The 22,618-nt window shown below is 38.1% G+C and overlaps 1 protein-coding gene across 2 annotated transcripts in view; it reads left to right on the top strand.

Annotated features, from left to right (window-relative positions):
- Nucleotides 1-22,618, top strand: part of vta1 (vesicle (multivesicular body) trafficking 1) — a 111,286-nt gene that overhangs the window by 73,722 nt on the left and 14,946 nt on the right. Inside the window, exons 4-6 of one of the 2 annotated variants that reach the window (XM_039738384.1) lie at nt 8,506-8,581; nt 16,740-16,851; nt 22,321-22,479. In XM_039738384.1, the coding sequence (XP_039594318.1) occupies nt 8,506-8,581; nt 16,740-16,851; nt 22,321-22,479 (347 nt within the window). Of the gene's footprint in view, nt 1-8,505; nt 8,582-16,739; nt 16,852-22,317; nt 22,480-22,618 lie in introns of both variants that reach the window. The other variant, XM_039738382.1, reaches the window with a different exon arrangement.

Genomic DNA, 22,618 nt, shown 5'->3' with positions numbered 1-22,618 from the left:
GTGGTGCGTCAGAAAATAGCTTAAGATTTTTGCATCAGGTTTCAGAGATTTTAAATATAATCTTTTAGATATATTTAATTATTACCACACATTTCACACTGCTTTACTTTTTAAAAACAAAAACATTTACACACGTCATTGCACACATCTGTTCCTGCAGGACAGATTTAGGTTAAGAAAAACTTAGTCAGTTATTCAGTGAACCTATTCCTAGCTTGCTTTTTATTCACACAGTTTACTTCAGTTTATTTTTATATACTGTACTGCACTTTCCATTTGCATTGCAAGAGTGTGGTTTACATTTCCAAAATAGTTCACATAAAACTAAAAAAAAAAAACAAAAAAAAAACTAGGTAACCGACATTTTAAATGAAAATTGTGGTCTTAAAAATTCACAATCGTATTCAAATAGGGTAAATTTGCAGTTTTAAGTTAATTCATGTATGGAAAATGTTTTCTTGTATGTAAAAAAACTAATATGTAATTTTTTTTTAAATCAAAAATAATTTAAATCTGAAACATGAATACAGGTAGTCCCCGAGTTACGGACAGCCAACATACGAACGGGGCCGCAGCTGCTCCTTCATCTGTCTGGGGGATGCGACACAGGCTCCTCAGTAACTGCTGCTCCATCATCTCCAGCCTGGGGACGCTGCAAGCAGTGGCTGGAGGCGGGCAGTTTCGCTGCTCGCGCAATGTAGTGTTCCTTGGGTAACCCCGGTTGACAAATGGGGTGGTGGGGGCCCAACCCCATTCATTCTCAGTGGGCGGCTGGGTGAGCGGCCAGTGCTTGTGTGCAGGATGGAGGCTTGATGGGGGGAGAGGGGCGGTTCGCTGCACACCCACCACGCTGCCGCAGCTACTGCTTCTGACTGGACGGCGGCTGGATGGAGCAGAGGGGGGCGTTTCAATGCCCGTCCACCACACAGCCTTGCAGTTCCTCTCGAATGGCTGCCCCGTTCGTTCTCGGTGGGTGGCTGGCGATGCTGCAAGTGGTGCACCTGGTTGTGGCTGAACGGAGGCTACTGAGGGTGAATGGGGCGGAGGGAGGCAGCATTGTAGTGTGCCTCGGGTGGCTTCCTGTTGTGGTGCGATTCAGTACCCGCCTTTGACTGCACCCTGTTCGCGCTCGGTGGGCTGACGCTGCAGGCAGTATACTGTATGCAAGTAGAGGTGACTGTGGTGAGCGGGTGGTGAACCGCCCCTCGCTGACCCCATTCATTCTCAATAGCAAGCCTACTTGTACTGTTATGTTCCTAACAGGAAGTTGTCACTCGTTCAGTACGCCAGATGTGCTGATGAGGGGTGCCTTCCTGCTGTGATAGTGTGTACAGTGCTGTGCAGAAGAGCTCACCCTTACTTTTTGTCTTCACCCTTCAACAATGTCTCTGAAACACAAATCTGATGCAAGTGCTGGTGATACAGTAAAGAAGAGAAAAGCCATCACCATGGAAAATTAAGTAGAAATAATAAAAATTTCAGAGAGAGGTGAAACTCCATCATTCATTGGCAGAGCACTTGATTACAGTCAGTCAACAATAGCATTTATTAAAATAATGTACCTGATCCGACTTACATACAAATTCAACTTAAGAACAAACCTACAGTCCCCATCTCGTACGTAACCCGGGGACTGCCTGTATAATTAAGGCTTTGTAATTTCATGATTTACAAAGCACCACGACTAAAAGATTTAAATCTATAATGGACCATTTAATTTCCTTAACCTGGTTTTTCTAGTACAGAAAAGGTCAGAGATGATCAAGGCTGGAATCGGCCATGGAAAAGGATCCTCACTCTCCTAGACTCTTTATATAGAGGCAGTTGATGGTCAACCTTAAATCCAAATCTTTGGCATATATTAGAAACTGGAGAAGAGACGTCCATAAGTGAGAGCCCAGGCTAGTATTTTAAGCTAGTGGTTGTGAGCCTTGCGTACAAACAGCCCAAAGTCATTTTCATATTACAGAATTTACAGTAGTTTAATGCACATGTTGGACTTTAAAGCTTGAGTCATTTACATGCAAGTTTATAATTTTTTCCCTTGGAATGTATATTTGTCCAGCATATTGAGAGTATTGCTGTTAATTATTTTAATAAAGCAATGAGAAGTAATGAATGTATTTGTCAAGAGTAAGAGTCTTAAAATTGTGTAAAGCTTAATATGAAAGCCAATAAAGAGATGGAGCCATATAGTTGTACTTTTTGGTCTAGTTGTCATACTTGCTGTTGTATTTTTATTACCTTAATGGTATTAAGTGAATGATATTGACAACTCTAAATTACAATAGTTTATTCTTCTCAATATAAATGAACACATTATTTTCTAGGGTATATCCTGCATACTGTGAAACATTTTCTGTATTCCAGCGAAGCAGGTTTCACTAGTAGAAATGTAACTACTAATGATAAGTGCCAAAAAAATACAAAGTATTTTTAGATTTTCAGATATGTGCCTCAAAGGAACAGAATGATTGTTGCAGCATGTGCCATTTACTTTGATCTGCTAATGTATCATACACCATCAAATAAAGGACAAACTCCTATATTAAACTTAACAACTACACACTGATGACTCATAGGTGTTAGAAATAAGATGGTTATAATTAATAACCATGTCAACAGTTTAGATATTTCCAAAATAGACATGGTCTGTAAAGATTGTGTAAAAGATTTAATGTTCTGGTAGGTAATACTAGCTTTGTCATCAGGCTTAGGAAAGAGAATACAAAAATAGTATTCAGTGAGTTTGTGATCAGAGATGGCAACTAGAGAATTGAAGACCATGTTATCATCAAGACAAAGGAACAGATTAAGTCTTTAATTGTAACAATGAAAATGTGTAGGAAAATGAATGTGCTGAGTTAACTTCAAACTTTCAAGAACAGCCAATGATACATTACTAAAAGGACAGTTAATGGCCACATGTATGTTAAGAATCCAAGCAGAACCCCAGCAGGTCACACAATTGTGGTATCTGTAAGTAGTTTAATAGTTGATTGAAAAATTTGCAGTAAATTTATTTGGATTTTTGGGTATAAATTAAAAAAGTAATAAAAAAAATAATAAAAATAATAATAAAAAAAAGAATAAAGCAAGGTTACATCGTAAAAAGCAACCTCCTTAACCTTCAAATTGCTTCAAAACATAGAAATTATACCAACATCTTTTCCTTTCAAATGGGGTTTGGTTATAAATTTATGCCCCTTGTCAGCATATTTAAATGCATTTAATCTTCTAGGTTTGTTGGCAAGTTTTTGAGATGAAATTTTTATTTTTGGTATGATTTGATCGTTCAGGAATAGTGACATGTTAGGACTCGTTTATACTTCACACAGAACGTGTACGCACATGCATCATGGCTGCCACGCATTCCCAGTGTTCATTTGACGCGTCCTCTGAGCAGGTCCTCAGAAACTAACGCGACCCGTGTGTGAGTTGCAGTATCAGCAAAAAGTCGGGAGGAACAGTGTGATTAAAGTTGTAATGTGACGTCAGAGTCTCTGTTTGCTATCTACATGTGACGGAAAGCCTCTATGCGGATCTTAAGGGATCGATGTGCGTGCTTTGATGTTTGATGAATAGTTTGATGTGGTGAAGCAAAATGGCGACATATAAATGCATTTATGGTGCTTTTATATTGAAGCGTTACATATTCCCAATCGTAATGACACGATACATTTTAAGTCTCACATACCATCTTTTGTGCCATCTTTTTTTTTTTTGGGGCTTCCTCCTGACCTGACAGCAGCGGCAAACAGCAGTAGATCACCACACAGAACACATTAAATGCATGATATTCTAACTCGCTGCACAATTAGAATCCTTAGATTTATACTTGATATCACTTTCATGATGAAATGCATTAAAGTATGTATGTTACATTTTACAGATAAATCATTAATTTCATTTAAATAATGAATACTGGTAATAATTATACACATGGGGAGCAGTAGCACTGTGATCTTGCAGGGAGTCACGTCGCTAGTTTTCCCTGCCTGGAGTTTGCAATGTTTTCCTGCTGGGTTTCCACAGTGTGCTCCGGTTTCCTTCCAAAGATATGCAGTGTCAGGGATGCCAGGGGCAACGACCCGGCCGGGACGCCATGAAGGACCGGAAGAGGGTCAAAGCCCACCCTGGATCACGTGGGGGCCGCCTTCCTGGTTGCTCTGGGGGCCACGGGTTGAGGGTATGGAAGCCCTACCCTGTAGGGGCCCGTGGTCACCGCCAGGAGGCGCCCCAATGCCTTGGGGACCTGTTGCCCCAGCACTTCCGCCACACCAGGAAGTGCTGGGGGGAAGACTTTGGACAACACCCGGAGAGCTGCCGGGAGAACAGCCGGCACTTCCGCCACGCTGGGGCATGGCCAACGGGGGAGTGTCGGAAGCACCTGGAGCTCGTCCAGGTCATGTATAAAAGGGGCCGTCTCCCTTCATTCGAGGCTAGAGTCGGGTGGAAGTAGGATGAGGCATGAGGAGAGTGTGGAGGCGGCCCGAAGAGAAGGCATTTGTGGCCAGGACTGTGTGATTATTGGGGTTTGTGCACTTTGGACTGGGTCTGTGTGACCATATCATTTGTAAATAGTTTAAATAAAATACGTGTGGTGGTGAATTACAACATGTCCGCCTGTCTGTGTCCGGGTCGTTTCCACAGCAGATTTGGTGACACTAAAATGACGCTAGTGTATGTGTGTGCATGTGTTCACCTTGCAATGAGCTGATGCGTCGTGTAGGGATTGTTTCTGCCTCGTGCCCACTGCTTGCTGTAATGGGCACATCCCTGGATTGATGGATGTAATCATTAAACATACTTTGCAGAGATATTGCAGTAAGGTATTCTCGGAATTTAATGGGTGTTCCAGGCAATTCACAAAACAGCGAAGATGAACCTGTTCTGACCGTGATAATATCTTGCACTGCCACCTGGTGGATTCTTCCAGATTTACGTAAAGTACGTGTGCAAGTATAAACAGTAAAACACTTGCGTAGCAGGAGCATCTCCTGGAGCATGTATCGTGTCCCGTGAAGTATAAACTTGGCCTTAGAGAGTGAAAGCAGATCGGGCATGTGTGACACCTGCAGAGCATCATAGCGAGGGGCTACATTATTTTCCTAAGAGGTCAGATAAGGCCATATTCAGTTCCACAATTTAAGGTCAAATGTTGGACATCCATGCTATAAGACCCAACAAAAAGTAAATAGAATTAGCCTAGGAGCAATTTATGTAAAAATAGCATCTTGGGGGATGATTGACATCAAAGAATTCTGTGAACCTCACAAAGGTCAAGCGTCACAGTCTAGCCAATGATAAAAACTTACACTTATAGGCTGCTATTGGTGATTACCAAAGCACCACATCAGAGAGGAAGCTGATATACCCTGGGAATATTCAGGAAACTCCAACACCTCGCATAAACATACGGCAACAAACACCATGTCAGCCACAACCAGCCAGCCTTACACTTAGCAGTCAATTGAGAGGAGAGGAAATCCTAACCATACAAAGGATTTTGGATCCAGATTAGTGAAATTCGGAGACTTGCTAACAAACAGTGCCTAACTTGCACTCTTTGCTAATGAGATGCTTTCACTCCAAGGCAGGTTATTTTGCCTTATATTTGACTAAGTATACAGGTGTAATTTGTGATAATGTGCTTTTCTACATCTTTTTATTCTATCCATTAGCTGACCAGAGATCTTTTGTGTTCCTGCAACCATTTTTAATGGCATAATAACCATGAAGGAAGTTTTCCCATATCCTCTGGTGTGCACTATATATTCTGGTTTTATTTATTTCTGCTCTCCTTCTGAAGAAGTAGAAACAACCCTTATTTTATGATTAATAGTAATAAAGATATTCAGATGGTGGACAGTGGTGGTCCTACTGCTTTATATAATAAAATAAGCAGCTGGTAAAAATGAATGATTATAATGTATATTTGCCACATTTTTATTATATACATGTCCAAGTATGTCTTTATTTTCTTTTCATATTCATAACTTTTTAAATAATAAAATACTCTGTTTTTTTTTTAATTTATAAAAATCTGTCGGTCCTGGTGCAAATTGTACTGGATCCTAGTCCTAGGTTTTTTTTTATACCAGTGTGCTAATTCAGACGTTGCTCAGTATATATTTTAAATTAACTCCTCAGGCTTACTGTAAAGAAGACACATTGATATAACTTAAAAGAAACACTTTTTGAAAGCAAATGCCTAAATACTTAATTTTTTTTTTTTTTTTAAATACTTACTTTAAATAAAGTAGTGGACTGTAGGTGAAACCACAGATGGTATCACGAAAGAGGTTGTAGAGCCTAAGAAATTATGTAGTGTCTTACTGACATTTTTCCTTTCATTAAAGGCATTTGTTTGTCTTAAAACTAAATGCAAAAATTCATTATTTGCCACATTTTGTATTCTTTTTGTCAAATTTTATAGAATACTAGCTATGGTACCTGTTGATGACAGGTAGTAGAATAAATTTAAAATGTTTACTATTTGATATCTCTTTTCTTATGTGTACCCTCAGGGTTCCTCCTGCACCTCTCTTCTGTATCCTTGTGTGTCTTAACCTTTCTTGCTTGGTGATTCTTCTTTCGATCACGTACCTGTAAAGCTTGCTTCACAGACTATGTCATTTCGAGACGCCGTGGTCACATCCTATGTGCTTTTTGACTAGCGCCAATAGTAGATAGGCAGCCATCACACGCTGCGAAACCATCCTTCAGATTCTTGTGAATAGTTCTTGTCTATTTTCGTCTTTTCTTCGTAACCCTTTGTTTGGTATTCTTGTGTCTCATATATAATATATATACAAACCGGATTCCAAAAAAGTTGGGACACTATACAAATCGTGAATAAAAACTGAATGCAATGATATGGAGGTGCCAACTTCTAATATTTTATTCAGAATAGAACATAAATCACGGAACAAAAGTTTAAACTGAGAAAATGTATCATTTTAAGGGAAAAATATGTTGATTCAGAATTTCATGGTGTCAACAAATCCCAAAAAGTTGGGACAAGGCCATTTTCCCCACTGTGTGGCATCTCCCCTTCTTACAACACTCAACAGACGTCTGGGGACCGAGGAGACCAGTTTCTCAAGTTTAGAAATAGGAATGCTCTCCCATTCTTGTCTAATACAGGCCTCTAACTGTTCAATCGTCTTGGGCCTTCTTTGTTGCACCTTCCTCTTTATGATGCACCAAATGTTCTCTATAGGTGAAAGATCTGGACGGCAGACTGGCCATTTCAGTACCCGGATCCTTCTCCTACGCAGCCATGATGTTGTGATTGATGCAGAATGTGGTCTGGCATTATCTTGTTGAAAAATGCAGGGTCTTCCCTGAAAGAGATGACGTCTGGATGGGAGCATATGTTGTTCTAGAACCTGAATATATTTTTCTGCATTGATGGTGCCTTTCCAGACATGCAAGCTGCCCATGCCACACGCACTCATGCAACCCCATACCATCAGAGATGCAGGCTTCTGAACTGAGCGTTGATAACAACTTGGGTTGTCCTTGTCCTCTTTGGTCCGGATGACATGGCGTCCCAGATTTCCAAAAGAACTTGAATCGTGACTCGTCTGACCACAGAACAGTCTTCCATTTTGCCACACTCCATTTTAAATGATCCCTGGCCCAGTGACAACGCCTGAGCTTGTGGATCTTGCTTAGAAATGGCTTCTTCTTTGCACTGTAGAGTTTCAGCTGGCAACGGCGGATGGCACGGTGGATTGTGTTCACTGACAATGGTTTCTGGAAGTATTCCTGAGCCCATTCTGTGATTTCCTTTACAGTAGCATTCCTGTTTGTGGTGCAGTGTCGTTTAAGGGCCCGGAGATCACGGGCATCCAGTATGGTTTTACGGCCTTGACCCTTACGCACAGAGATTGTTCCAGATTCTCTGAATCTTCGGATGATGTTATGCACAGTTGATGATGATAGATGCAAAGTCTTTGCAATTTTTCGCTGGGTAACACCTTTCTGATATTGCTCCACTATCTTTCTGCGCAACATTGTGGGAATTGGTGATCCTCTACCCATCTTGGCTTCTGAGAGACACTGCCACTCTGAGAAGCTCTTTTTATACCCAATCATGTTGCCAATTGACCTAATTAGTGTTAATTGGTCTTCCAGCTCTTCGTTATGCTCAAATGTACTTTTTCCAGCCTCTTATTGCTACTTGTCCCAACTTTTTTGGGATTTGTTGACACCGTGAAATTTTGAATCAACATATTTTTCCTTTAAAATGATACATTTACTCGGATTAAACGTTTGATCTATCATCTACGTTCTATTACAAATAAAATATTGACATTTGCCATCTCCACATCATTGCATTCAGTTTTTATTCACAATTTGTTTAGTGTCCCAACTTTTTTGGAATCTGGTTTGTGTGTATGTGTGTGTATATATATACACCCCAATATATATATATATATATGCCAGCTGTGGACTAATGACATCTCCCCCACTTTTTTTTTTTTTTTTTAACAGGAACATGATCAAGTCATTCTATACTGCAAGCCTTCTGATAGATGTCCTCACTGTGTTTGGAGAATTGTCTGAAGAGGTATGTCAAGTGTAATGTATGTAACACTGTAGCTAATGTTTAAAAGTATGTCACTCTGATCTGTTTAGTTTATTTCATTTTATCTGATTTTATTTATATGAGCGGAAGCCAGATACATTTAGATAAGATGGCTAACAGATAAAGATATTTGTCTCTCACATACCACACAAGGCAAGCTTACTGACAGAGGGGGCAGATTTACTAGGGTTAGCAATATGGCTTGAAGAGAAGCAAAAAAAACCACCTTTTTGCTGCCAAGGTGGGGTATTCAAGGAAAGGAGGAGTTTGCAGTGACCTAAAAGTTCATTTTCTGGTTTAAAGTGGGTGTTCTATTTTCTGTGAGTGATGAAACAGCAAACCAGAATATACCCATGTTTGAAGCATGCATGATTGTGTTTGACTCTTGAACTGTAGGAAATGTATAAATGCTTAGATATTGCCGAGAACAGCAGACCTCACCTACAGACGCATGTAAAACATCGCTCCTGCCCATGCCTAAGACAACATGCTTTCCCATACTCTGTCTTGAAGTTGGATAAGCAGGAACCCTCCACTGTATCATGATTTGTCCAAGTAGTGTTATATATTTGTCTTAAGCCTATATTAAACAGAAGTTAGTATCATTTTCCTGTAGTGTTACTGATTCTTTATTCCATTTAAAATCACCACCATACTGCTAGGGAAAGATATAAGATATACGTCAACAAACACAACAATTTATATTGTTGGGATAGTAATGGCTGCAGTCTCTAACGAACCTCCTCCCAGGGTGCTTGCGTTGTGTTTTTTTTAAGTGGGATAAGACAGAGTGTAAGAGTCAGGTGGAGAACTCTGTTCTTGGTGCAGAAAGAATTGTTTGGAGCTTAACAGCAATAAAATTAAGGAAAGGTTATTGGCTTTTTCTGGAAAAAAGAGCCTTAATGCCCAGTTCCTATTAAAGAATGGATATAGAGCTATGACCTGACAAATACCATTATTTGCTTAGCTTCCAAAACAACCCCTGTTATATGCTATAGATCAGGGGTAGCGAACACCAGGCCTGGAGGGCCGCAGTGGCTACATGTTTTCATTCTCACCCGTTTCCTAATCAGTGACCAGTTTTCACTGCTAATTAACTTTTTCCCCCATCACTTTAATAGCCCTGTTAGAAGAGTTCAGCCCTCTGAGTTGATTCTTTTCTTCATTAGATGACAGCCATGCAGAAATGATATGTGAAACGAGCTAACAGATGACCAGCTAAATTGGGGTTCCAACCTCCAATCACTTTCTCAATGAGAAGCCAGTTCTTGCTGTTAACTAAACCCGTTATTTAATTCCATGGCTTGTTGCCGCTCTCATTCTGCCACAGCACACATTTTGAAAACTGTTGTTTTTCTGTTCTTTCTAAGAGCACAGTCAAAATGTTTTGGTGACCTGAGAGATCAACCTTCCCGTGACCATCACCTCTCTTTAATTTCAGATATTGTGTAATGGGCATGGGAGCAGCCACTACGGCACTCTAGGCCTGGAGTTCGCCACCCCTGCTGTAGAGGCTATGTTTTGTACAGTACTGCAGACAGACCAGTAATAACACTTGGATGCTAATGTAGTCTGATGCAACATCAGCTACAGGCATACAAGCTAGTAACAGGGTTTTGAATTCGGTCCTTGAAGATGCAGGGAGCAAGTATACACTGAGCAGAACCGTCATTACGAGCTCACTGTTGTGAGTCTGAGTGAGGATTCTGGCAGCAGAGTTTAGAGCTAACTGAAGCTGAGATAACAGATTAGGAGCCGTCTTCCATTAGAGATTTATAGAAGTTAGTCCAGGATATAATGAAAGCATGGACAATGTTCACTAAACAATAAAAACAAGCGGGTCATTGAGATGCTCTGAAGGCGGAATAAAGAAAGTTTCTTTGTGGTACATATGCGAGTTGAATAATACAGAGAGGATTCAAAAGTGATGCCGAGGCCCTTCCAGAACGAAGAAGGTATGATGGTATTGTGTCTGAAAGCTCATTTTTTAGTGCTAATTAGCAAGAACTCTTTCTGTTGAATTTGTAAGAAGTTGTACGCCATCCAGTATTCAGTTTCTGAAAGGCACTTTACTAGCCATGAGCCTTGTGGTGAGTATATACTTTTAACAAATCTGAGTGTCATCTGCAAAAAAAAATAATCAGAAACCCAAGATTGAGAATAAAATGGCTCAGTATAGAAGCATGTACCGTATATACTCGCGTTTTTTTACAGTATAATTTCTGGTATGTTCTAATGTCAGTCGTATAAGTCAAATGCGGAAAACTCACGCTATTGGTCCAAGGAATTATGATATGCTAACGCTCACCTGACAGAGTAACTACGGAGCACATGGCCTTTTTCTCTATGTGGGTGCAGCAATGCGCTGTATCAGCGTGTGCTCTTAATCTCTTTCTCTCGCTCTCTATTGTGCCTACATGACCACAAGGTAATTCCCGAACTATTCCTAAGCGATGTTTGCACTGTTTTGTGTTTTTTTGTATCTCACACCCTCATACACATTTATCGCAAGAGCATCCCTTATCTATGATGGAATGTTCAGTCAGAAGAAAATATGAAGCTGGCTTTAAATGAAATGTCATTGAAGTAGCGAAAGAAATTGGTAACCGCGCAGCTGCAACAAAATTCAACGCATCTGAGAAACTGAAGCGAGATTGGAGGAGGCAAGAAGATGTAAAAAAAATAAATAAATAAAACATTAAGTGTCACATTTCTGAACGGGCGTGTAAGTTGGAGACTGATTTTATGGTTGATTTTTTGGGTTTCAAGACCCGACTTATACGTGAGCATATATGGTAGATGTGGAAAAGCTAAACTGGGCTAGCTATCGACATTGCAAGGAATATCTTACAGTCACAATGAAAGCAGAACGAGATGAGTGTTTTTTTTTTTTTATTAAAATTTTTTTTATTATCTAACTGGTACAGTTAAACTGTTGAGCAAACAATGAATATGCCAAAGCAGAATAAAAAGTCTGACCACCTATCACCCCAGTTTGATCAGCTGGTCACATGTGCAGGTAAAACTTATTAATGAAACGATAAAAAAGGTAGCATTTCTCTCATGAATGAGCTTGTTGCAAAGAAAGTCTGTAACTTGAATTTAATTGTTTGTACTTGGTTTGGATATAAAAGAACTGGATGCTGAACAAGCTAATGTAAAATGTAAAGTTTGCAAAGTGATAATAGCAGTTGAAAGGACCAGCACATTCATTTTATTTCGGCATTTTAAACAGAAATTCTCAGTGGAATGAAATTATCCACAACTCTGGTTCAGCATGCGTCGCATAAGGCACTCTCCATATTATATATCCCGTTAGACAGGTTTGTTTATGTTAGGAAGAGAACATTCCCTGTCCAGTGGCTGGCAGAAGAATACACCGGAGCTGCCATCATATTTTCGTATTCCTAAGAAGGATACAGTTGTATTTTAAGGTGGACAGCCTTCTCGTTTTTTTATTTATTACGTTTTTGTTCTTTTTCAAGAATAGTTAAAAGTCATTTTTTTAGGTTAAATATTTAAATAAGTTGTGAATCGTACACTTTTTTAAAATCGAGGTTTTATTTCTTTGCGTTATCACCCAGCCCTAAATGACAAATTCACTTTCCAAAGAATAAACACGTTGTTATTTGTTCGTTTGTGTTCATAGTTTTGCTGTTCAAGTGACAGGTGCTGCTAGTTGTCAGTCTTCCTTGGCTGTATGTTTGGAGTCAGACTAGTGGACAAGTTCTTACCTGACAGTTCATTAAACATCAGTTAATATTAAGCTGTTAGAGAGTTTTTGTTATGTCAGTAGAACCCCATTTCCTTATTGTCCTCTTTGGTTGTACAGGACAAAGCAGTAATCCTCAGTGAACATTCCGGTGAGTTATCTTTGTTAATTAGCTACGTTACCTTTTATTTATGCTCAAGTAGAAGAACCTAATGCCACTCGTTGCTTTGCAGTGGCTTAGTAACTGTTTATACTGTCTGCAATTTCTTTTTTTTTTTTAATATGGCAGACATTCTTAGATAAAGATGCTCTTTTTCAACCCCTAGAGTGATCTGATCTTTTTCTTGCTCGTTGCTTCATGATATGTTACCAAGTATTAGAAATAGTACAGTGTATATTGTGCAAGTAATGCAAATGTGTTACTGTATTGCTTCTCTTTTTCAAACGTACACGCATTTAGTGTATAAATGAATATAAATAATTGCATGTAAACGATTCGCCAAAATCTGTTATATGTAAACGATACTGTTTAAAACGTTGTTGTTTTTTCATCAGAAAATCCGGTTTCCACGTCTACCTGTATTAGTTTAAATGACACTTTTACCACTGGCAATAGGACGGACGCGCTGACTTATCATGTCGACTGGGCAACACAATGAATGTGGTGTCTATCTATCTATGTATAAGTTTTCCGTAGCCTGCTACAGGAAGGTACTCTCTCGACCACTTTCATTGGTTTCGCTCCTTGCTATTTTCGTTATACTGCGACGGTGGTTTCCTAAGCCTTTGTTATACTGAATTCCTTTCTCAACTTTTTCCGTTCCTATTCTTACACCGCCGTATGCTACGGCGGGCTTTGGCTAGTTATAAATAGCTTTCCAAAACTATGCGTGCACTTGATGTAGTCAACTTTATGGTTCATATCTTCTTTAATTATGTAGTAGGTTTCACTTGTCCTAAGGATTCTTTTTTAATATTACTTAAATAATAATTTTGTGATATCTTTCAATTGATTTTTTTTTTTTTTTAAACTATTCATCACTAGTCTTCATAATCTCTTTTCCTTTGTTTGTTTTATCCAATTACTTTCAAACTTATACACTAGCTACACAAAAACAAGGTTATGTTGTAAGGTGCTTTATTTATTTATTTATTTATTTGTTTGTTTGTTTGTTTGTTTATTTATCTACTAGGGGGGTTCGCCCCCTGCTTGCTTCACTCGCCAACCCCCCCGCCAGACTGCACTAAGCACCAGCCACTTCACATCTCTGCCACTCATGTTGTGAAAAGGGGGGGGGCTGAACGCACCCCAAGGAGACACGGTCGCCCCTCTGAAACTCCCACTTAAACGGTGATACAATGGGAAACAATTTTTTTTTTTTTAAATATAACCTTCTCTTTGGTCGATCAGCTGCTGCTGCTGCCGTGCCTCATGATCTGCATCTCGCATGGCGCTTTCAACATTTAAAAGCCTGTACAGGAGCTGTCCTACTCTTTGTCTTTTATTTCCAACCCCGAGCCTGGTTAAATCTCTTGGCACAAAGTCCCGTCTCACGGAATGCGAGTTCTTGGTATTTTTTTAGTTTATAATTTAAAAATGGAGTAAGAATCTGGAAATCTAACAACATCACATTAAAGTTTGGTGAATTCGGAAAAGAATGATACCAAGCATATATATGTAGGTTTTAAAATAAGCCTGATTTAAAGCATGACAAAAAACATCACATAAAATCATTGCACTTTTAGGCGTAGGATTTCATATACAGGTAGTCCCCAGGCCACGGACATCCGACCTAAAACTTACGAACGAGGCTGCAGCTCCGACACTTAACTGCCGCTCCATCATCACAAAAAATGTCACATAAAATCGTTGCACTTTTATGCTTAGGATTTTATATATATATCTACATCTATCTATATATATATATATATATATAGATATAGATATAGATATATATATTCCCAACCAGTGACAGTTCAACTTTATATCCAACACATTTATTTTGGAGTGTCATCAATAGTACCACTTCCACAAGACGTGGCTTGGCCTCCAAAGGTACAATTGTGCATTTCTTTGTTGCCAAGTTTGTTCATTTTGTCATATCAGTTGTACGATTAACTACATTTTTTTTCTGATTTTTTTTTATTAAAGGTCTTTGTTACTCTCCTAGAATTATATTGCTTATAGCCAGCCCCTTCATTTCATAGATATTACGCAGTTGTCTTCATCAAGATTGAACTAATAATCAATATAAACCTCTATTATTATTAACGGCAGTACAAGTGCATGTCACCGTTGATGGTTTAATTTATTTCTAAAGGTGGTTTTATCCTCTTAACAGCACAATTCTGTTAAATGGTATTTCCTATTCTATTTGTTACTGCTGTTTTATTTCATGATAAAAACTGAACTTTGTGTGAGCCCTTAGGAATTACACATATCTATAAATATCTTGATTTTGTGCTATTATACATCTTGTCTTCAAACTGAAATATGAAATTACATTTTTTTAATACACGGTCACTTCATTTTGCTTTCTGTCCTTTATTGATCTTACTTTATTAATTTAAAATTCCATATAAAACATTGTTTGATAGCCTGAACTGTCTGAGATTTTTTAAGAGGGTCTTTTAGCAATGAGTGAAGTAAGATATACAAAAGCTTAGACTACAGTACTGAAGAAATACTAGTCGCTTGAAATTTACACCCATCTGAGAATGTAACCCTGTCGCCTAAACTTGCATTTTAAACACTTCTTCTGTCCGCTCATGCTTGATATATTGTAGTAAAGCAAGAAGTGACCTGTGTCAAAACACAGACAATGTTTCATTGAGCAGTCCGTTCTCCCCAGGGGGTAGGCATTCTCTTGTTGAACAAAGCTGATTGGACGATGCATTTTAACACTGTGCCTTCATACTGTAACATTAGCTCCAAACAATGAGCCCTCACAGGATCGTATGATTACATCGCTGCTAGGAAAAAAGCTTAATGATGAATGGCTGGAAATTAAATTACTTGCAGAAAGAGCTTTCAACACTTGGCTTTAAAGCTTCATTTTGATGCAGGCATTACCACGTCTAAAATTAAAGATTCAAAGTGTGATGAATCAATTTTCATCAGGCATTAATTTTAAAGTATGCCAAAACAGCAGTGATATCTTTTAAGTTCCAGATTCAAATAATTAGCATTAAGTTTTGATTATAAGGATTTTAATTACTGTATATAGTTAGCAAAGAATGTTTTAGCAGCAAATGATTAACAACATGCTATTTTATAATCTCTATACATGAATTGACTTCAGTCAGATTCATTCTTTAATTACATTTATTTAAGCATTGTTTTCCAAAATGAATACATTTCGCAGGTTAGGTTCTTTTATTTGCAATTTTTCCATCCAGTATAGTTTGTTTGATGCAGCAGTTCGTGCTTTATTGTGACTTAAGAGTTTCCAAGATTTATGTGTCATCTGTCTTTCTTTTTTGTGTAATTTTAGGTTGGAGATCATTGAAATCATTCATTTTTATTATTATTATTTTTTCTTAGTTTAAATATACATCCAAGGATGAACAGTGACATATTTCCTGGGGTCATCGGGCATTTCAGGTCTTACGACACCAGACACCCTTGCTTTGGTGACCCAGCCGGGGTTGATCAGGCCCAGGCTTGTATCCCAGCATCAGTAGCCCACGATTCGGACCTCCTGATCCAAAACCTCCTGGAGGCCCTGTCTGCCATCTCTATGATGGACTTTATGGCTCTCCTTTTTGCGGCTCCTCTAATGCCAAGAAGGGTATGCACCTTGCATAAAGAGCAGCCAGCAAAGCTCTACACCCCACCTCTGTGGGCTCACAACAAGCATTCCAGCCACTCCATCAACAGTGCTCCACCAGCTCATGATACCTGGACTGCTTTTGTTCATTAGCCTTTTTAAAATTGATTATTTATAAATATTAAAGGGGCCTCACAGTGGAACAGTAGTTAGTGCTGTTAGTTCAGAGTTGAAAAGCCTGTGTTATGAGTAAAGCAGAAACCACACCTTCATGGGGCACATAATGAAAATGTGTGAGAATTGGAAGACTAACGTGATTAATCCAAGAATACCGTTTTTCTGTGTTTTGAACTCTTCATTGAAATACTTCCTGTTTTTCTGTCTAAGTCACCAATACAGCGAGATACTGAACAGAAACTCATAATAACTTAAGTCAATAATGATCCTTGTCATTTAATTCTCTTCAAGTATAATCACTTAAGGTTACGTCAGTATTTTTCCCCTCGTTGTCATAAATCTGTATACTTAAGTCAGTCCTTATTGGTTCCTATTCAAAAAGTGTCTTCGCTTTATTATTTTTTTTTTTCTTGGTAAACCTGTGATTAATATAAAATAGGAATAATTATATAATTATTTTCTTTTTTTATTCCTACTACAGAACATCCAGCACAGGAAGTATGCTAGATGGAAGGCAACATACATTCACAACTGCCTGAAGAATGGAGAAACACCACAAGCAGGGCCTATTGGAGTGGAAGGGGAAGCATATGGTAAGAACAGATATTTGCTATCAGTGACATAACTGAGTCACTGATTCCACTTATGATTGTCATTTTCTCAAGCATTTCAGAAGTAGCTTCAAAGTATCTTAAATGTACATGATGTTTTAGTAAGTAAGATGAACCAAAAACCTTGAAATACAATTCTAACTTCTTTAGGATGTAATATATCTGAATTATATCTGATGCTACATTGTATCTTTCAGTTTGTTTGTTTTTTGTTGTTTTTTTTTCACTTAGTGTGTTAAGATAAAAGAAAAAAAACCTGAACATCATTCTCTTCTTGTGCTGTTAGTATAGTCAGTTTTTCTCAGTTGCAGCACCTTTCATACTGAGCCATAGAACAACTCTGTTAACAATTAAACAAGATAAATAGTTTGATTGATTAACAAAATACTTCCTTTTAAATTGGCATTTCTAGGCATGGTGATGGTAAAGCCAGCAAGAAGTGTTTTATAAGATTTATTTCTTGAAGTCATTGCTGAAGCTTTTAATGGACATTAAATCATTTTATATTGTAAAGTTTGCTTTTGAGTGCTCTCGATATTCCCTTAAAATACATATTAAAGTGAATACTGTGTGTGTGTGTGTGTGTTTTTTAATTAAATAATTGATAAGACATATTTTATATTTGTTTCTTTAGAATGTTTTATGAATATTTTTCATTTTCTTTACTAACCTCCATAATGTTATCGTTGTACATTGTTTATTTTCTTAAAATTTGTATTTTGTATTGTAGACAGTCTGGTGTTACCACTCGTAGAGATGTGCAGTGTCATCTTTGCTTTCTTAGTCCTTTCTTTTCTAGCTCTTGATTACGTACCAAAGATCTTGTCAGGAGGAAGTCGGTCTTAGGAAAAGTTGAGCCACACTCAGTTTATGTAGTTGACAGTTCATACTGTATATTGTAATGTAATTACCAATGCATATTATTAATTGCTTTTATACTTCAACCTAAAAAAAATTAATTCCGAAATTCTTTAAATATGTAAAAGAAAAATTAATTACTATTTAACGGAGTAAAAATCATGAAATGAGAATAAAATATTTACTCTCTTACTGATTGGATTATTCCCATTAAACTGAGGTCCGTTATGCCCAATGAGTATTTATAAGTGACTATGATACCAAACATATATATGTAGGTTTTAAAATAAGCTTGATTTAAAGCGTGACAAAAAACATCACATAAAATCATTGCATTTTTAGGCGTAGGATTTCATATACAGGTAGTCCCCAGGCCACGGACATCCGACCTAAGACTTGCGAACGAGGCTGCAGCTGCAACACATGCACGTCAGTAACTGCCGCTCCATCATCCTCGGCCCGGTGGACACTGCAAGCGGTGACTGGAGGGAGGCAATTTCGCTGCTTGTGCAGTGTTGTGTCCCTCGGGCGGCTCCCGGCGGCAAGCGGTTTCACTGCCCGCCCATCACACGCGGCTACCCTGTTCGTTCTCGGTGGGTAGCTGGTAATGCTGCAAGCAGTGACCCAGTTGTGGCTGAACGGAGGCCATTGAGGGTGAACGGGTCGGCGAGGGGTAGCATTGTAGTGTTCCTCAGATGGCTGTCTGTTGAATTGGTGCAGTGGTGGGCGATTCACTACCAGCCATTGGCCGCACCGTGTGAAATACTGGTATTTCAATCGAAATGCAGTAGGTATTCATTTTCAGGAGCAATATAATCACCGGCACAGCAAAATTGTTCTTCCAGACTATTGTTGGTAAGAAATGCCAAAAGGTGCAACTTCCTTTAGCACATTTCAAGTTAGGTACACTCACAAATGCGAATTGAGGCAAAGTTCTACAGACAACATCATTTTTACACAAACTGTCCTGGATTCTGACCCATCAGTTTGTTTTTCCATAGTTCTCACACAGAACTAAAAGGTTAATCAACACGGCCCTTTACTTTAAAATCATTAAGCTCATCTTCAAGTGAACTTGCAAGGCACGTTGAATACGGCAGTCAAGTTCTTAACTTTTGCCATACTGAAATACATCGAGTCTTTTATTGTAACTTCCAGCTCAGTGATTGTTTTTTCAGAATCTTTAAAGCCTGAGGAAAATGGCTTCCATTTAACTCAAAGTGAGCGTATTTCTTAGCCTTGCTCATTTCTCAAAGTCAATTCATTTGTCTTATTCAGAGCTATAAGTTAAGAGATTATCATTTTAAATTTGTACAGCATATAGTTTTAGTCTCTTTTAAAGCTACCATCACTGTAAACTGTATCAATGAAATATTTTCCTCTGTTTTGTTATGGAAGATTCAGAGTATTAGCTGTACGTTCTCTTATGATTGCCTCATCAAGTTTCCAGTGTCTGTCTTTGAGCTGTGTGGACATTTTTCCATCTCGCCAATATTCCTGAGAAAATTGTTTGAAATCTGCAACAGAATTTTCCCCGACTTAACCATCTCATTTCACTTCGTAGGCTTCAGAAATCTGTTTATGTAACAACATGAAGTGGCTGTGTAATATCCGCTGACTTTGAATTAAGTTGACCACCTAAAGCCACATGATCTCTTACTCTTAGGATGTCTCCACCTGCTCTTTTGCTGCACAAGGGGTTGAGCGCATGCACTTATAGTAAATTATACAATTAAAGCTTAATAAATGATGTTAGTTCATCATTTCACTGACAAGATCTTGCCGTTCATTGCAAGTGTACCATCCATCGTGACAGATACTAAGGTGGAATGATGGTACCGTTATATTTTTTCTGGCAAGTTCTGTTTTGGAGTGAAATGATTTTAAAAATATTAAATCTCAAGTTTCAAAAATTTCACAAGTGTAGTTAATTACATTCGGCCCAAAGGCAAAGCTGCATTACAGTCTCTTTGTCTAAAGCGTCATCTTTTGCTGAACTCCAGTGTATGGTTGAGACAGTTACAATTTTCTCTTCTATTTTGTCATGTTCTCAGACACGTCTGCATTTCATGAAGTTACTCTGGCATTGCTTAGTTGTAAACTCTTTCTCTTGAGAATTATTTTGTTATTGCTTCTCATGTCCGCAAGCAAGTACCATGCTCCAAGAAAGCAGCTGTTTACTCGTATCTTGTTGCTGAGCACATTGCTCTGTTTAGCTAATAGTCATAAAATAGCCTGGGACGCTCACACCCAGGGTTGCCTCGAGCTTAAAGTACACCACTGAAGACTGCTATGCTTTGAATTTGGAAATAAATGCTTCACTAAATCTTTGTTAGCTGTTTCATTGCTACTTTTAGAACTATGGCTTTTGCTAACAAGTATCTGTTCCCTTTCTACTTTCTTATCATTCTGGCTTTTTATTCGGCTGTCCACTCATTGACCTTGAATATTATCTTTGTTTCATTGTTTTCTGCTGCACATATCTCTCCATTATCTAAACTTCTTCTTTTTTTAATCAGTGCCTGCATGCTTTATTGTGTGCCTACTGATATAGGTTTCAAATAATTAACATGTTTTTTGACGTAATGTTAAATCTGCAGTGTATCTTTAATATAAAACTGTAAAAAACATAGTTTCAGTTCATTTTTGGTCTTCATAGTCCTTTTTCTACTTTTTGAACATGTATCCATTGCTCTTTTGTGTGCTAGCAGTTTCAGATGCATTTTACTTTGCTACTAAAACTCTAATAGAGAATGGACATGCCCAGTAAACCAATTTTATTTTATTTAATGGATAGTATAATGTGTCACTTCTGTGCACTTGGGGCAAATTATTTTGTACTCTCCCATAGCCCTAAAATGGTTACGTGCTTTACAAAATGTAGCATGCATTTTGACTATATATTCTCGCCAATGTATTAAAGGCCATTCTGGACAAAGTTATGGCTGTTATAGTCAATGTCAACTTTTTTGTTGCATTTCTTTTATTCCAGTACCCAGTGATGCAAGTCTGCAATATACCATATGGCATTTTTCCTTTCTCCCTCTCAATAAAAGCATCATTGTCTTGTGGATGCTTACTTGACTTTTCCATTTTCAAATGGAACTGCTAATGATCAGGACAAATAGACTGGGGAAGTACTTTTAAGTGAATTGGTTTAATGCAGTCATCATAGTTCACTGAAATATTTTCTAAAACTATCTTTTTCCAAATCTCTCATGTTAAATAAAAAAACAGTAAAAACTTTGGAAACCAGGTTCTAAATTTTGAAAATATTTTTATATATGACTTTTTATCATTTGTGCCTTAAAACCAGAAAGAAATCTCAGTAAAGATTTATTTTGAACAGCCTAGCAGTTAAGTCAAGTTATGTAAATTGTATTCAAATTTTACAGATTGGTCCATTTTAGGCGGATATTAACAAATATATCATAACCTTGTAAAATGTATGACAAATGCAAAACTATAGATGAGATTTATGTTGGGCTTTTACCAATTTATTGGATATGACATCTTTTACATGTTGCCATAAAATTAGGGAAATTCCTTGGTAAACATTCCTTTTGAATAGCCTACCAGTTAAGTGTGTTATGTAATTTGTAAATAAATGTTAAAAATGAATACCTTTTAGGAGGATATTAACATCATAGCATTCTAAAACATATGACAAATGCTAAACATTTAAGGATTTTAACACGATAATGGATACTTTTTTAATTTCAATGTCAGTTACAAAAATATACAGTACTATAAAAAGCCCAGGGTCCTAGAAACTATTGAAATCGTCAGAAAAAAAATTGAGATGTCAGGTAATTGAAAGGAACTACTCTGGGCATCTCTCTCCTAGGTGGATTTGTTTTGCCGACATGTTTGCATCGCTTATGCATTAGCGGCTAAGCGACTTTGTCTTTCTTCTGAGGTTTTGTTTTGCTGACGTGCTTGCATCACTTATGCATTAGCGGCTGTGCGACTTTGTCTTTCTTTAGAGGTTTCCTTTTGCCGACGTGCTTGCATCTCTTTTGTATTAGCGGCTAAGCGATTTTGTCTTTCTTTGAAGGTTTTGTTTTGCCTACGTGCCTGCATCGCTTGAGTATTAGCGGCTAAGTGACTTTGTCTTTCTTTGGAGGTTTTGTTTTGTCGACGTGCTCACATCGCTTGTGCATTATTGGCTATGCGACTTTGTCTTTCTTTGGAGGCTTTGTTTTGTCGACGTGCTCACATCACTTGTGTATTAGCGGCTAAACAACTTTGTCTTTTTTCTGAGGTTTCGTTTTGCTGATGTGCTCGCCTCACTTGCGTATCCTCGGAGGTGAAGCCCTTGCTCTGACTCCACCTCTCAATTCTGGGCCAGACAGACAGACAGACACACACACTTCCACGTGTAGACGTTTATATACAAGGCATGCCTACAATATGGCCTAATCATATGAGAAAAATATCTATAGAAGTTTTTATATTATTTTCAGTGTATATAGTTGTGTAAGAAGATCTTTCCGGATATCATCTGCAGCTGTTTTTATTTTTTCCCTTGATTTAACTTAAAATAGGCAAGTAATCAAAATGTCTCTTATTTGTCTGTTTTACTGTCAGAAGATGAATATGATACAGAGGTTGGGACCCCCTCTCAAGTTCTAAAACCAAGTGATCCTGCCAGTGAGGGAACGTCTTCAACACATAGTACGACAAACATACAAATCCCACCAGGTGCGCATGCACCTGCCAATACCCCTGCTGATGTGCCTCACAACACAGGTATGTAAAAAACCTTGTATTATTCTTTTAAGCTTATCCTTTAATGAATGAAAAGAGATCTTTTTCTAAGTATTGTTGACTTAATTTTCCTCACATAAATGTTCTTTTTCCTTATTGAGGCTTTAATGGACATACAAAC

This window comes from Polypterus senegalus, chromosome 16, assembly GCF_016835505.1.
Source record: "Polypterus senegalus isolate Bchr_013 chromosome 16, ASM1683550v1, whole genome shotgun sequence".
Classification (NCBI taxonomy): Eukaryota; Metazoa; Chordata; class Cladistia; order Polypteriformes; family Polypteridae; genus Polypterus; species Polypterus senegalus.
Note: the sequence above shows the minus strand (reverse complement) of the source record. Positions and strands in the feature narration are given on the sequence as shown.